The following is a 17,967-nucleotide window of genomic DNA, read 5'->3' on the forward strand; positions in this document are numbered from 1 at the left end:
CTCCAAGCTGCCATTTGTGCCGGCTCTGTGCCTGGAACGCGGCCTGGCTAGGCGCTGCCGTGGAGGGTTTGATCGTGCGGACAGCTGGCCCAGGGACCACAGATAATGGGGGTGGGGCCTCACAGCCATGTGTGTCTTAGCTCTTTCACTACATAAAGACTTTGATATTGGACATTAGAATTTATCCACTTAAATTTTAAAACTCTGAAGAGCATACATCATTTTTCTTGTTTGAAAATGTTCACAAACTGTCCTCAACCAAGACGACTTCAAGGTTGTGAGTCGCCTGTGGTGAAAAGTGTCTGCCTTCAAAGTTGGATACTGCACGTTAAACGGGTTTTGGCCATTAGCAAAGTTCCTGTTCCTTTACTGGGGATGCCTGCGGTATTTTCTTAGAGATTTCTGTTTCATCAAAGTAATATGAAGAGATGTTAAAGACGAAAGCACATATGCTTAAACAGGTCTTAATTTTACTACCACAAGGAAAGCTCTTTTATGAAAGTTGCTAATCAATCAATCTGAATATCTTCAAATATCAAAGATTCCCCAAGTCACAGGCCTCGCCATGTTTTTATGAGGCGGCAGGAAGGATGTGTGAAGGTCGCGTACTAGTGTAACTGTCATACAGGAGGGGCGGGGGACAAGCACTTTAGCTAAAAGGTCCTGCTCTCCACAGGTGAAGTGCTGGTAATAACTGAGGGACACGCTGGCACGTTGGCCAGGACAGCTGTCTGCTATGGCAGCCGTGGCTGCTTCATGCTCAGGCCCCAGGGAACCGTGTTCTCTGGACCGCTCTGCACCGGGCTCTTTGCAAGGTCAGAACTGCTTCCAGGGGCAGATGCAGGGACCAGATGTCGTGCCTGTGACACTGAGCTCTCCAGACCAAGGGGCCAGGTCCCAGGGCAGGTCTGGAGCTGCCCCTCGAGCAGCAGCTGCTAGCGTGGTCCCTGCTGGCCCCTCCCTCCACACAGGCCCAGGGCAGGGCTGGGGCTTCCATCCGATGTGTTTGTTTTAAAGATTGTGCTGGGCCTTCCATTTACCCAGATAACCCTTCACCCTGTTCTAGAATTTCAAGCCATGGGAAGGCCTGTCTGTCTGTCCATATCTACACCTCTGTCATTCTCCTCTCTTAGAGAATGTAAATCGGTATTAGTTATAAGAAACTGATCAGAGAGCACTGAATAGCAATTACCACTCTAATAGCAAATGTCATCATTATGTACGCTGAATTATGATTTTATGTTTAGATTAACTTGAAGTGCGAAAGTTGCAAAGTCCTTTTTCTTCCTAGTTTAACCCCAAAGGACTTGCTGAGCATGACAAGTCATCAACACCTCCACTCTCAGGGGCCACTTCTGGATATGTGTGCCAAGCAGCGCACGGCACAGAGCGCCAGGGAGGCCCAGGCAGGCCAGGCACACAGGAACGAGAAACCTGGCTTCTGATTTGAGGGCCAGCTTGACCGCTGCTTTATGACCATGTACGGCTGCCGAGTCCGACAGTGCGCCGGCCAGCCTGTGAGATCTCGGAGGGCGGCCCGGATGGCGAGCTGGGAGGCAGTGCTGCAGCAACTCTCACAGAAGGTCAGCTTCCCCATCGGGAGTGTTCCCGAATCGCGGCCATCTTTCAGAAAGGTCTAAAGTAGTAACTAAGTCCTCAGGATCAACACTGTGCCAAGGAAACTTTCAGAACAAAAGGGGTATAAACAAGAAATGGATTTTCTCTTTTGCTAAACATATGTGGGTCTCCTGACAATGGATTTTTGCAGACTTTGGATAAACTCCTTCACTTATCAGAACCTCGGCTAAAAAAGTTAAGATGATTGTATCAGAGGAGATGATTGTATACAGTAACTTTAATACTATTCTTTCAACGCAATTGATATTATTGTGATAGTTTTCATTTCCTGGATGCTGGTTGCTCTTATTGAAATGGTAACAGTTCCTTAGGCCTGTTCAGTTTCATCAATTACAAAGTACTAACACATGCTAGAGTACTGGAATCCCTTAGGGAGGGCTGCTTCTACGTCACAAGTAAGAGAGCTAGTGCCCAGGACGGCCCCAAAGCCTCATTCCTTAGTCAGCGGCAGAACAGAGACTTGACAACTTTTGTAAGTCCAACCAGTTGGCGGGCAGGGCTGTGTGGTTCTGAGCAAAGCCCTTCCAGCTCAGGTGGCGGCTTCTCTGCTGTCACTGGACACGTGGGAACCACCTTCCTCCAAAGGCCTCGCCTCCGGGATCCAAGTTCAGTGGGCATCCCCCCTTAGTGCCTATTATAGAACATTATTCCGAAAAAGGAATGGTAACGAATGCCAACTTCCTTAATAGAAACAATGCATTGTAAGCAAATATCTGAACCAGTTACTTAAGGAATGGGGCCAGAGAATATACTAGTATACTTCCTATTTCGACATACGGAAGGGTTTATGGTATTGCTAACAAGAAAGTGGCCTTTCCTTATTCAGGCAACCACATTCCCATAGTGCTCCCTGTGTCCCCAGGCCCAGAGGGAGTCAACAAAAATGCACGCTGCCACCCAGGGAGGGGAATGACACCTGCCTGCCCTCCAGAAAGCCATTCCAGACCACCGACCCACTGAGCATAGCTGATGACTGTGTCACGTGGAAACAAATCCCCTTCATCTCAGTGTGAGCTGGCTTCAGGTCTACAGGCAACATTCTTATTTTTGATTATCAATTCTACAAGTCAAGTGGGCCCAATCATTAATAAAGAATCCTATAGAATGTATGTTCCCTGTTTTCCTAATCACTACAACAAAAAACCCAATCCAACAACCATTAAGCAAATTGAAAAAATAATTCTTTTCTAATAAAGTTGACATCTAAACTTCATATCTATCAACGTACTACTGGCTTCACATCTACACTAGCAATTCACAGCTTTCTGGCCAACCTCCACTTCAATTTATATCAACTACAATTCTAATTCTCTCTCAGAATGTTAAAGCTGTCACTTACTAAATTCCATACAGCATCTGAGTTCTCGTTGGAACCTCACCGGAAAAGGCCTGTGACGTCGTGATGGATGACACAGTACTGCATGTCACTTTGCTCTTCGGTTAATGTCTAGAAAACGCCCAGATGTTTCGATGTCCCTATTTTCTACACAGCAGTTTAGCCTTCAGTACACTGGGGAGCAGCCCCCCTCCTGATACCAGTTAATCTGTGGTGCTGTCAAACTTGTCATGGCCGTGAGTCACTGCCTGCTGCAGGGCTCGCTTAACCCCCAGCACTGCTCAGGGCAGGCAGCTGCACAGGCAGCCCTGCCCCAAGCCAGCCTCGTCCCACACGACTTTATAAATCCTCCTCAAGATGACCCTGGGGCCTCAGTGAAGGCTTTAATAAAGATAAAAGAAAACGAAAAATTTGTCAAAAACAAATTGGTTGTCTTTCAAGGAGACACCTTTTTAGGTTTTTCATTTTCCTAAGACACTTTCTTTTCTCAAACAACTAGTGGAACTCTCTTCATCTGAACAATCTGGAATTTCTAAAGAATGTTGTTTTTGCATAGTTAATATTTTCACATCCCCCCTCTTTGGTCTCTCCCAGTATAATATAATCCTTTGCACCTGCAAAAGCTCCACAGACTGCTGACTGCCAAGATTCCACCACATGATCCTGCCTCCAGGACCAGAGGGCCTGTGTTAAAGAGAAAGAAAAAGACAAGTTATTAAATATTTGAATTTATCGCAACCTCCTGTGGGTGAGCCATAGGGATGGGAACTTAAGTGAGAAGCTATTTTGGTGGCATTCCTCACTGATGACATAAGTGATTTTCCCAAGGACTTAACTGCATTCTAAAATAAGACAAAGAAACAGGGTGGTAGCTACATTAGAGCACTCAAAGGATACACTTTCGGGGAGTATGTATGATGTACAACACATATACTCACACATTTGTGCACATGTGTATAAATAAAAACATATATATATATATATATTTTTTAAAACTTTTTCTAAAATATTTTTATTTCAGAGAGGAAGATGGAGAGGAAGAAGGAAGATGGAGAGAGAGATAGAAACATCAATGATGAGAGTCATTGATAAGCTGCCTCCTGCCCTAACCGGTTTGGCTCAGTGGATAGAGCATCGGCCTGCAGACTGAAGGGTCCCAGGTTCGATTCCGGTCAAGGGCATGTACCTTGGTTGCGGGCACATCCCCAGTAGGAGGTGTGCAGGAGGCAGCTGATTGATGTTTCTTACTCTCTATCCCTCACCCTTCCTCTCTGTAAAAAATCAATAAAAAAAGGGAAAAAAAGCTGCCTCCTGCAGGTCCCACATGGGGGAATCAAGCCCACAACCGGGGCATGTGACCGGGAATTGAACCATGACCTCCTGGTTCATAGATCAACCCTTAAACCACTAAGCCATGCTGGCCAGGCCAAGACAATATAACATTGTAAATATTTTCCGTATAATTCTGAACATATAAATATCATAATTCACAAATTAATCCAGAGCAGTGTATGCCAAAATTCTTCAGTTGTTTTTTCAATCTTTATCCATGTTGCATATTGGAAGGTTGCTAATTCTGTTAATTAAGTATTAAAGTTTGTCAAAAAATTGTATTGTTGATGAAGTTGAGGATTATACAATTAAATAACCATGCCAAGTTTGAAATTAGGCGGAGTAGTGGCCGAGGCATGGCGCCTTGCTCACCAAACATTTACAGGCACGTAGGAGACAAGACACAGGCACACCCACAGTGCTGAGGAGGCCTGGTCTAATCTCTGACACTGAGAGAACCCACGTCCAGGAAGCACGGTCAGGGAGAAGATGATGGTAGAATAGGCAGACCTTTCTTGCACCTCCTTCCAGAGCCAGACTGGAAATAAAGCTAAAATGGAGAACATTCAGCCAGAATTACCAACTGAGGAGGAGGCTTATATCCAGGAAGGACAGAAAACACCTGGAGACCGGCAGGAAGAGCGAGGTCGAAAAAGGGGCTGACCCAGCTTCCAGGGCAGCAGGCCAAGAGTGAAGAGAGATCGCTCGGCTATGGGAGGGTTTTATCCCTGAGAAGATTGAGGCCTGGAACCCAGGCTGGGCACCACAGCTGAGAACAGCAGCCCAGTAACATCCGCTGTGAAAGGCAGCAGGGCGTCTGCTGCTGGGGAAACCAGAGCAGGTCGGAGACAAAGCCTCAGGTTTTTTGTTGTGGTTGATTTTTTAACTCGGAGCACAGGATTTTCACTTGCAGCTACTCATCCGAGGGAGGGGGGCAGTGCGGACTCAAGGTGCCTAAGGAGAGGCTGGGGGGGGAGCATTGGGGGGAGACATGGACTAGCAGCAGCTGGGAGTCCTGCATTGGGAAGTATGCCCCCAAAACAAAACACACATTTTTCCTGAGAGGTGCGGGCTCCTCCCAGAAGCCATAGCTCAGGAAAAGGAAGCAACTCCACCCTAGGCGATACAGCCCACCCCACCCTCAGGAGCCCAGCCTGCCACACCTTGCACCTCGGCCTTCGCAGAGGAGACAGCAGCAGAGGCCAAGTCTACCGGTTTGAACAGTCTCCAGGAGCATCAGAGACTGGCTTGGGGGTGGTGCCATCCACCCCACTACCCGGGGAACCTGACTGGTGCTTTCCCCTCACGGGAGAGCAGACAGAAACTCCCGGTATCCAGCTCATCCCACTGGACTGCATACAAGGATCTTCACCACCTGAGGGCAGGGAAATACTCTGGGCCACTCTCACAGGATGAACTCTGGGACACGAACACACCCACCACTTTCCCTGAATTCTCAATGGCACCTCCCCTCATGGGAAACCCAGAGGTCTATAATCCTCATTCTGCCTAAAGCCCTTTCAGAAAGACTTTTGAGTGATTAAGACTGACAGCTGGCTTCTACACAAAAGCAGGTATAGGCAGAGACCAGGAAACCAGGAGAAATTTGCTGACCCATCCCTGGTCCCAAGCTGCTAACAAACTAGCCTTAGTGTGCAGCTTGGGCCCTACTGCGTGCAGCCAAGTTCTATAGAGACAGACACAAAATGTGGATCCCTTGAAGCTTCAAACAGGTTGCTGAGAGCCAAAGGAAGACAGTTTCTGACAGTGGTTAGCACCTAAGTACCTCCCAGGGAAGCCCAGAACTGGCAGACACAACAGTCAGCTCCAGACACCAGAAGAGCAGGACCCAAGGGAGCTCCCATGAGACACTGCTCTGCTAAGACGACCACTTCACCTTTCTTTTCCTTTATAGTCTTTATCTTTCTTCTTTATTGATTTTCTATTCTTTTAGTCTTTTTCTTTCATATAGCTAATTTTTCTCTTCCCTTTTTCTTACTCTATTTTTCCTTCTTTCTCATGTGTTTTTCCACTTTTCTTATTTATTCTTCCTCTATTTTTCACTGTTTCCTCCCCCTATTCTTTATTCTTATTTTCTTTATTTCATTTCTGCCCTTTCAAATTGCTTTTTCTTCCCCTTATTTTTCCTTGTACTTTTTTTTTCTTTCTTTTCTTCTATCATTCTTGTTCCCTTTTCTCTTTCCTAATTCTCTCTTCTTCTGTGGTTGCTTTTGTTGTCATTGTAGGGTTTTTTTGGATGTTATTGTTTTGTTTTGTTTTGTTTTGCTTCTTGTTTTGATTTGTTCTGTCAAATCTGGCTGACTGTGAGGCTCACCACCGACCATATAATGCAAGCAACTGTGCACAACTGTTTGCATTATATGGTCAGTGGTGAGCCTCACAGTCAGCCAGACTAAGAGGAGATTCCATCCACAAATGGGGCAACAACATTCAAAACCCAATTACAACAGAGAGCACAAATAATTCACAATAGGGACACTCCTAGTGCACCCAGCTTGGGAGATCTATATGTCAGCTTGGTTGTCAATAAGAGACTGCACCACTGGGTCCCACAAAACACATACTACATAAGGCCACCCCACGAAGACTGGGAGGCATAGCAGTTTGATCTAATATGTAGTAACAAATACAAAGGGACAGCAAAAATGGGGAGACAAAGAAACAACCCCCAAATGAAGGAAAAAGAGGGATCACCAGAAAAGGAACTAAAAATGGGAGCAAGCAATTTGTCAGATAAAGAATTCAAAGTAATGGCTATAAGGTTATTCAAACAACTTAGTGAGAAATCTAAGCAACTTAATTAGAACTATGTGGAAGTTAGTAAGAACTACACCAGCATGAAAAAGAGATAGATAAGACTCCATCAGAAATGAAGAATGACATAGCTGAAATAAAGAATACCCTGGAAGGATTCAACACTAGACTAGAAGAAGTGGAGGACCCAATCAGCAAATTAGAAGACAAGGTAGAAAAACACACACCCATTCAGAGCAGCAATTCAGAAAAAAAATTAAAAAGCAGGAGGAGAGTTTAAAGGAATTTTGGGAGAATATAAAACATAACAACATCTGCATCATAGGGGTGCCAGAAGAGAAGAATCTGAGCAAGAAATAGAGAACCTGTCTGAAGAAATAATGACAGAAAATTTCCCTGATTAGGTGAAGAAAAAGTCAAACAAGTCCAGGAAACACAGAGAGTCCCAATCAAAATCAACCCAAAAAGACTCACACACACTAAAATAAAATAAAATAAAAAATAAAATAAAATAAAATAAAATAATAATATAAAATAAAAAAATAAAATAAATAAATAAATAAATAAAATAAAAAATAAAATAAAATAAATATAATAAAATAAATAAAAAATAAAACACATATAAAGCAAAATAAAATACATATAAAATAAATAAAATAATAAATAATAATTAAAATGGCAAATGTTAAAGACAAGGAAAGAATCTTAACGGCTACAAGAGAGACAGAGTTCCTTATAAGGGAGCTCCCACTAGATTTCTCAACAGAAACCCATAAATACTCAAACACAAGGAGGCTAAATTGCATGTTACTAAACAATGAACAGGTTACCAATAAGATCTAAGGGAGATTAAAAAACTTTCAGGAAACAAATGAAAATGACCACACAACAATTCCAAAACTATGGGACACAATCAAAGCAGTCCTAAGAGGGAAGTTTATAGCACTACAGATCTACATAAACAAAACAAACAAACAAAACACACACACACAAAATAACAAGAAAAATTTCTAGTTAACTATATAACCCTACAACTTAAAGAAATATATGGGGGGAGGGGTGAGAACACAAGAAAAGCCCAGAGTAAATAAAAGGAAGGAAATAATAAAGATCAGAGTGGAAATAAATGACACAGAGACTAAAAAAGCAACACAAAAGATCAATGAAACCATTGATAAGATAAATAAGATTTATAAAAAGATAAACAAGATTGATGAACATTTAGCTAGACTCATCAAGAAACACAGAGAGAGGATCCAAATAAATAAGATCAGAAACAAAAGAGGTGAAGTAACAACAGAGACAGCAAAAATACAAAGGATGGTAAGAAAATACTATGAACAACTATATGCCAACAAGCAGGACAATGTGGATGAAATGGACAAATTCCTAGAAAATACAATCTCCCAAAACTGAATCAGAAAACCTGAATAGGCCAATAACAACATATGAAATAGGAGCAGTAATCAAAAAACTCCCAGCAACCAAAAACCCTGGTCCAGATGGCTTCATAGGGGAGTTTTACCAAACACTCACAGAAGAATGAACACTTATACTCCTCAAACTATTCCAAACAATCCAAGAGAAAGGAACAATTTCAAACTCTTTATGAGGCCAACATTATCTTAATTCCAAACCCAGATAAAGACACTACAAGGAAAGAGAAGTTCAGGCCAATATCCCTGATGAACATAGATGCTAAAATCCTCAAAAAAAAATATTAGCAAATCAGATCCACCAATATATTAAAAAGGTCATACACCATGACCAACTAAAATGGAGATGCAAGGCTGGTACAATATTTGCAAACCAATAAACATGACACATCACATAAACAGAGTGAAACAAAAATCATATGATCATATCAATAGATGCAGAAAAAGCATTTGACAAAACCCAACACCCATTTTTGATAAAAATTCTCAACAAAGTGGAAATAGAGGAATCATGCTTCAACATCAAACCTACAGCCAATATCATACTCAATGAGCAAACACTAAAACTATTTTCCCTAAGAACAAGAACAAGACAGGGATGTCCATTTTTAACACTCTTATTCAACATCAGAGGCCCGGTGCACGAAATCCGTGCACTGGGGAGGGGAGGGGTGGTGTCCCTCAGCCCGGCCTGCACAGTCTCGCAGTCCGGGACCCCTTGGGGGATGTCCACCTATCGGCTTAGGCCCTTCCCCTGGGGATCAGGCCTAAGCAGGCAATCAGAGATCCTTCTCGCAGTCCGGGACCCCTCGCTCCTTACCGCCTGCCTGCAGTGGAGGTGGGAGATGCTCCTGCCACCACCGTTGCACTTGCCAGCTGTTAGCCCAGCTTCTGGCTGAGAGGCACTCCTCCTGTGGGAGCGCACTGACCACCAGGGGGCAGCTCCTGCTTGAGCATCTGTCCCCTGGTGGGCAGTGTGCATCAAAGCGACCAGTTGTTCCGCCATTCGGTCGATTTGCATATTAGCCTTTTATTATATAGGACAGTACTGGAAGTGCTAGCCACAGTGATCAGACAAGAAGAAATAAAAGGCATCCAAATTGGAAAGGGGTATTTAAAACTGTCATTATTCACAGCTGACATGATATTGAACACAGAAAAACCTAAAGACTCTGCCAAAAAACTACTAGATTTTGTAAATAAATTCAGCAATATAGCAGGATACAAAATTAACACCCAGAAATAGATGGCATTTTTATACACCAATAATGAACTATCAGGAAGAGAAACTAAAAAAGCAATCTCATTTACCACTGCAACAACAAAAAATTAAGATAGTTAAGAATAAACTTAACCAATGTGGTAAAAGACCTGTACTTGGCAAACTACAGAACATTGAAAAAAGGGGTAGAAGATATAAACAAGTGGAAGAATATACCATGTTCATTGATCAGCAGAATTCATATCATTAAAATGTCCCCATACTATTCAAAGCAATCTACAAATTCAATGCAATCCCTATTAAAATGCCAACAGCATATTTCACAGATCTAGAACGAATACTCCAAAAATTTATATGGAACCAAAAAAAGACCCCGAATAGCCACAGCAATCTTGAGAAAGAACAAAGTTGGAGGGATCACAATCTGTAATACTTTCAACAATAAAGATACTTTTTTTAAATCCCATACTCCTCACAATGACCCTTAGAGTTAGGTCCTGATATTATCTACCTTTCACCTGGTCTTTCTAACAACAGAGCCTGATCTCACTCTTCCTTTTTAGTTTTACTGAGATATAAGTGACGTCCAATAAACTACACCTATTTAAAGTGTGCCACTTGGTAAGTTCTGACAAATGCATACATGTGAAATCATTGCCACAATCAAGAAAGTGAACCTATTCATCACCACAGAGTTTTCTGTGACCCTGACATTCCTTGCTAGCCCCTAAACAATCAGATCTGTCACTCTCGATTAGTTTTCTTTATCTAGAATGTTATATAAATAACTCATACATTCATTTTTGAAAAACTGGATTCTTTCCTTCAGAATTGTTGCATGAGCTGTCCACGTTACTGTGGACATCAATAGTTCATTCCCTTCTAGTTAGCAATGTTCCATGGTGTAGATGTATCATTTGCTTATATATTCATCTGTTGATGGACATTTGGATTTTTCCAGTATTTTGCGATTACAAATAAAGTTGCTATGAACATTTATACACATGTCTTTATATGGACACATGCCTTCATTCCGCTTGTGGAAAAGGTAAGTGGGAAATAGCTGAATCACATGGTAGGCATATGTTTAACTTAAGAAACTACCAAACTGTTTTCCAAAGCGGTTGTACTATTTTGCATTCTAACCAGATCCAGTTACTCCACATCCTTACAAACACTTGGCATTGTCAGTATTTTTTAATTTTTATCATTCTAATAGGTGTGCAGTAGTATTTCATTGTGCTTTTAATTTGTATTTCCCTAATGACTAAGGATGTTGAGGGTTTTTTCCCATACACTTTTTTCTATCCATGTATTTTCTTAAATCTCTGTTAAATGTTTTGCACATTTTTATTGGGTTGTCTGTTTCCTTAATGAGTTTTGAGAGTTTTTATATATTCTAGATAAAAGTCACTTGCAAATATTGCTTCCTATCTGTGGCTGGTCTTTTCATTCACTTAACAACATCTATCAAAAAACAAAATTATTTAATTTTGGTGAAGACCAAATTATCCTTTTACATATTTTGCTTTTGGTGACATATCCAAGAAATCTTTGCCTAACTCAGGCCACAAAGAATTTTTCACCTGTTTTTTTCTAGAAATGTTCTGTCTTTAGGGTTTACATTTAGATCTGTCACCCATTTTGAGTTAATTTTTCTGTATGCTGCAATGTATGGACTGAAGTTGTTTTACATATGGGTATTGTTTAAGCAATTGGAAGACTCCTTTATCCAATGAACTACCTTCTTACTTTTATAAAAAAAATCAATTGTTTGGGTCTATTTCTGGACACTCTATTTTGCTGTGATCCACATATCCACCTTGATACCAATGTGATACTTTCTTGACTACTTCACTTCTATAATAAATCTTAAGATCAGTTGTGTTAGTTCTCCAACTCCATTCTTTTTCAAAGTTGCTGTGATTATTCTAGGTTCTTTGTACTTTATGAATTTTAGAATCAGTTCATCAATTTCTACAAAAAGCCTGCTGATATTTTCATCTGACTTGCATCGAACCTGTAAATCATTTTGGAGAATATGGAGGTGTTAAATACTGAACTTTCTGACCCATAAACATGGTAGTTTTCTCCACTTACTTAAGCCTCCATCTTTTTCTCTCAATAGGGTTTTGTGGTTTTCAGTATGCAGGTCTTGGGTTTGTTTTATCAAATTTATCTTTTAAGTATTTCATGTTTTGATGAGACTGCAAGTAGTTTTTTAATTTTAGTTTCTGTTTGTGCTAATACCTTGTATCCAGCAACACTGCTAAAATTATCAGCTCTAATAGCTCTTTATAGATTCCATCAAATTTTCTGTATCAATGATCATATTGTCTATGAGTAAAGACAGCTTTTATTTCCAATTGGATTATTGCCTTTTCTTTTTCTTACCTTTCTGCACTGGGTGGTATGCACTGCAATAATTAAGACAAATATTAAAAAAGACTCTTAAATATATTAATTATAATGGTTAGAATAGTGTAATGACCTACTGATGATGGCATAATATTTTTATGAATGATCAAATATACCACAACTGAAAGGAGAGAAGCAAAGTTGGTACTATTTCCTATTTTCAATAATTCCCTACTAAAAATATACCTGTAAAATTGAAAGGGTTGCTACAGAAATGGACATGTAGGGCCCTGTTTATTTTGTCAACTTGAACAACTTTTGGGTTTTTTTGCGTGTAATTTACTGGTTTTATTTTATATATTTTCTTTTTACTCTTGGACCCCTTTCACCAATTACTCCCATCCCCCATCCCATGCCTCTGGAAACCACCAATCTCTTCTCTGTATTTATGAGCTTCAGTTTTGTTTTGTTTTTAAGATTTACACATATAAGAGAGCTCATATAGTATTTGTCTTTGTCTGACTGTCTTAGCATAATGCGCTCAAGGTCCATCCATGTTGTCACAAAAGCCAAGCTTTCATTCTATTTAATGGCTGAATAATATTCAATCATTATACACATACACCACAATTTCTTTATCCATTCATCCACAGATGAACACTTAGGTTGTTTCCGTATCTTAGATATTGTAAATAAAGCTGCATGAACACAGGTGCAGATATCCTTTTGAGTTAGGTTTGTTTGTTTTTCTTTTGTATAAATACCCAGAAGGGGAATTGCTGGATCACATGGTACTTCTATTTTGAATTTTTGAACTTCCAGACCATTTTCCACAGTGGCTACACCAACTTATACTCTCACCAACAGTGCAAAGGGCACCCTTTTCTCCATATACTTGCCAGCACAAATTTTTTCTTGTCTTTTTTATATTTCTTGTATTTTTTATAAATAGTCGTTCTAACCAGTGTGAGGTGACATCTCACTGTGGGTTTGATTTGCATTCCCGATTAATGACTTTGAGCATCTTTTCATGTAAATGTTGGCCATCTGTGTGTCTTTGGAAAAATGTCTCTAAAGATCTTTCGCCCAATTCTAAATTGGATTGTTTGGGGGTTTTGCTATTGAGATGTATGAGTTGTGTATTTTGGATATTAGCCCCTTATCAGATATGTGACTTGCAAACATCTTCCCCATGAGTACGCTGTCTTTTCATTTTGTTGGGCCCTTTGCTGTGCAGAGTGTTAGTGTGACGCGGTTTCACTTACTTACTGCTGCTTTGCTTCTGGTGCAAGAGTCAGAGTATCATTACCAAGACCAATGCCAAGGAGATGACTGCCTATGTTTTCTTCCGGGAGTTTTATGGTTTTCGGTCTTCAAGTCTTTTAATCCGCTTTAAGTTCCTTTTTGTGTATTGTGTAAGACAGTGGTCAAGTTTCAGACTTCTGCATGTGGCCGTCTGGTTTTCTCAGCACCATTTATTGCAAAGCCTGTCCTGTCCCAATTGTAACGTCTCAGCTCCTTTGTCATAATAACTGACCACATGTGTGTGGGTTTATTTATGGGCTGTCTGTTCTGTTCCACTGACCTATGTGTCTGTTTTTACACCAACACCAGGAACAACTTTTCTTAAGTACTAGACACCTGGCTATATAACTACCTAACAAATCAGATATACAACAACATGCGGTGTCAGCCGTGAGCATTTTCTTCCACCTCACCGAGGAGAATGGTTGCTTGAAAAGTGTATTTATTAAATTCACTGAACTAAGAGTGCAGCTTTAAGCAGATACTTTTTCATTAAAAACAGCTTTCTAAGGACAGTCTTGCCATGAAGTGTAGCACTTGGTATTTCTTTAGTAAATGCGCATATGTGTGCTTCCAGAGCAAACGTTTTCTCCAGAGGCCTGTGAGCACCGGAGGCAGCACGAGAAACCAGACATGGAGCAGCCTGTCTACGTTTAACACAGCCTCCTTCTACGTTAATGTGCACTTCACCAGGCTAATTAATGCCAGTTATAGCAACATGACTCACTTTGAGAACTTTTCAGAAAAGAAATACAAAACACAAACTGGACCTTTGATGATGACTAAAGGTCATCTCCAGTGCATCCAGTGGTGTCTTCCAGGGCTCCAAAGAGCAGAACTTTCCTCCAAACAGACTGACACTAGTACTAACGCTGAGTTTATGAGCAATGATAAAGACTGAAAAACAAGACGTGAATTACATGTCATACAAGAGGAAACAATCCAAAATACTATGTGATTCACAAACTCAACACTTCCTAAGCACCTACTGGGTGTCAGACACTATAGTCAAGGGGGAAAGCCACAGCCCCCACGTCTACTATCTGATGGGGCACCGAGGGAGCAGAGGAGGTTACAGCAGAGAGAAGGGAAATGATGGAGAATGCTTCACAGAGGTGCCTGCTGCCATTGAGGAGAAAAACAAACTGGTTGCCAGGGGGGAAAAGTACTTCATCGAAACAGACTCAGATGGCCCCAGACAAAGTTTAAAAACAGAATCTCTATAGATAAGCTTAATTTTCCACTATCACCTGCCAGAATAATTTAGTCTAAGAACATTAAAAAATCATTTTATATTTGAAAAGCATACTAATAAATATTTTAGAAACAAAACCCAAAAACTCTCTAGAACCATATGGTTTAGAATCAAGTGAGAAACTTCAGTGGCAAACACAGAGCTTGATAAAAATAACGACTATAACAGTAACCACAATAAACACTTACATAGAACTAAACACTTTATATACACTGACTCATGCATTCCTAACCACAATCTTCTGAGGTCTGTGCCATTTTATCCCCATTTTACAGACAGGAAGTTGAGGCTTAGAGAAGGTAAACCGTAGTGCACAGCAGAAGTGGGGTCTGAATGAGATAGCTTATAAAAACACTTAGACTTCAATCTGTAAGTTATAGTTGTCTTGATAGCAAATAAAATGGCATTTATGAGACACTTTACTCACACATTCTGACCATAATTCTTACACGAATATTACTAAAATATTCAAGTGGGTGAACAAAATATGTCAATGCCTAAAACAACTTGCTTTAAATAATGAGTTTGCTTCTGTGTTGCTGTTTTTCTCTTGGAATTGTCCAAGAACAGAAACTCTGGAAAATACATTGAGACCAACCTAAAAATATGAATGTTTATGTACAAATTATTCATTTGGGGACAACTTTAAGTTCATTAAACACCACCACCAATAACAACAAGATAAAAAGTACTATATACGAATTCTGTATTTTGAAGTCACACATTTGCCCACATATGTGGAGGGTCCGGAAGATTGTGATCGACAAAAAATGGCTTGGAAGACAAGAAAGGTTACTCACTGGAACTGTAAATATTGTTTATGACTTCAAATAATTTAAGACTAGATTGGAAAATGGAATGAAAAATATAGTGTAGGCAACGGTATCAGTGATTACTATTGACAATATTAGTTATCACTTGCCAAGTAACTAGCATATGCCAGGCACTATGCTAAAGAATTTACATTTCTCATTTAATTGTTGAAAGTGTGTACCATCATCCACAAACACAGGTGTGGGCAGGTGCTAAGAGGTGTTAAGTAACTGCCTGAGGTCACAGAGAGTACGTGGGGGAGCTGGAGCTGGTGTTCGGTTCCCCCCAACGCCATGGGCCTTGTAGACAGAACGGTATACGTGCCACATTCTAAGATTCCTCATGACCATACCCTGCTCCCCCGCAGAGCAGCTCCATTATAATGCAGGTTAGTAAACAGAATATTTTGATGTCAATAAAAGTTGTTTAAATAAGGTGGATTTGTATTGGAGGATTTTTAAAGGCCTGTCTGAACACCAGAGATTTTTAAATTGCCATAATTTCTCAACCTAAGTACTTCCATTGCCAAAGAGGTCTAATGACCATTCCTGTAGAGGCAAATAAATGACCAGGGGACTTGGAGGTGAGGCACGGAGAGCGTGTCCACGTGTAGAATCATAAGATGGAAGCTAGCACCACAAAAAGTAAGAATAAAAAACACAGGTGGCCATATTTGCTTATTTATCCCAATTCAATGCCTTGTTTCCTTTCTCTTTTCAACTAAAAAATAAAATTTTGGGGGAGCCCATGAATGTGTGTTTATATCTCAGGTTAATGAGAAATGTCAAGTGCAGTAATGAGGCTGGCAGTTGGTTCCTAATTTTGCTTCTGTGTTGCTTTTTATTTGATTTTTTCTTTCTTGACTGGGTATGTCAACTACTAAGTGACAACAGTCAGGGATGACCCTGGCTGAGCTGCAAGCCCCCAGCCCTGAGACAGCCCGCTCCGTGCTCACCTGTCCTCAGCGCTGCCTGGTGTCTGGTTCATAGCTTAGTTTCTATGGTTTTTCTTAAGTTTCCTTAACATAGGTTGACTGAAAATATATTCCTAAGAGCTCATAAATATAGACAATTTCATTTCAAAATTACAGAAACATTGCAAAAATAGTACAGTCCCATGTGCCTTTCACGCGGCTGCCTCTAATGTTGACATCTTATATAACCACTAGAGGCCCGATGCATGAAATTCGTGCAAGGAGTGCCCTCACAGCCCCGGCTTCATCCAGAAGGTCATTTGGCTGTCCGGCCTATTACGCTTTTATTATTACAGACAGTACTGTACAGTTATCAAAACAGGAGGTAAAAGTGGGTACTGTTCTACTAAGCTACAGGTCTCAGGTGAATCTCACCATACCACTGTTTTAAGCCTTTAAGGTATATGATTTTGACACACCAGCCAGTTTTTTTCAATTAATGATATTCCTATTATCCATGAGGATACTGTGAGACCAAGTCCTGACTCCTCAGTGGTCTCACCCAAAAACAACCAGGGCGTTCTAACTTCTTCACTCACTGCTCAGGCCTATCAGAGGGAGAACGGCAGGATGCAATTTGGCTGCCCTGACCCCCAGGTAACAGCCCAGCATTCACTCGGAGGATGGAGAGCACAGCCAGACACAATGCCACGGAACAGCCAGGAGGCCGAGGCCGGTGGGTGTTTCCTATTAAAGTACAGCGTAAAGAAAAGGCTCCGTCTTCACTTGAAACACCCACTCAAATGGGGATTATCATCTTATGTGTGAATAACTTTAAAAACACGTGTTTGGGCTTTAGTGCAGGAGCACTTACATTTAGAACTTCTTCGGCAGGAGGTAGGGGGGTAAGAGATCAACTAAAGGACTTGTATGCATGCATATAAGCATAACCAATGGACATAAGACACTGGGGGATAGGGGAGGCTAGGGGACTGTCTAGGGCGGGGGGATAAAATGGATACATATGTAATACCCTTTGTAATACTTTAAGCAATAAAAAAAAAAAAAAAGAACTTCTTCACCTGCTATATTCAAAAGTAGTTATGTATTCCCATTTTCAAGATGATGAGCTGACCAAACAGGACAAGGAGAGGTACAGGTACAGAATCATCTACTCAATTCCAAATGAATGACATCAGATGATACTTTAGTTAAGACAACAGAAGAGGATGCCCTGTGGAGGTCTCCCTGCGAAGCCTACCACAGAACCGCATAGCACACTGCAGACAGCGGGCAATGCCACGCACACACGCCCCACACACCGGGGCCCTGTCCTGTGGCTACTGCACAGACTTTAAAAGGCAAAGCAACATCTGCCTAAAGCTTCATATTCAATTCAGTGGACACTCTCTCTGTGAAGTGCTCATATTCTAATATATTTTAAAAAGAGATTTCTGAAGCAAAGTTTTAAGCTGAAAAGAATATAAAATATAATTGGGAACCACAATTAAGCTGTCATTTGTGCCATACAGTGGTTCTAACAAAATAATCAAGTGCTGAAAGGCTAAAATTGGTTCTCCTATA

At 40.8% G+C, this 17,967-nt stretch overlaps 1 protein-coding gene across 6 annotated transcripts in view; it reads right to left on the reverse strand.

Moving 5' to 3' along the window:
* The window catches only part of SLC25A26 (solute carrier family 25 member 26), a 152,218-nt gene that overhangs the window by 16,501 nt on the left and 117,750 nt on the right, over positions 1-17,967 (reverse strand). For all 6 annotated transcript variants that reach the window (XM_059663032.1, XM_059663031.1, XM_059663030.1 and 3 more), the window contains one exon: positions 3,589-3,658. In XM_059663032.1, the coding sequence (XP_059519015.1) occupies positions 3,589-3,658 (70 nt within the window). The remainder of the gene's footprint in view (positions 1-3,588; positions 3,659-17,967) is intronic.

Source organism: Myotis daubentonii, chromosome 14 (genome assembly GCF_963259705.1).
Source record: "Myotis daubentonii chromosome 14, mMyoDau2.1, whole genome shotgun sequence".
Taxonomy (NCBI): domain Eukaryota; kingdom Metazoa; phylum Chordata; class Mammalia; order Chiroptera; family Vespertilionidae; genus Myotis; species Myotis daubentonii.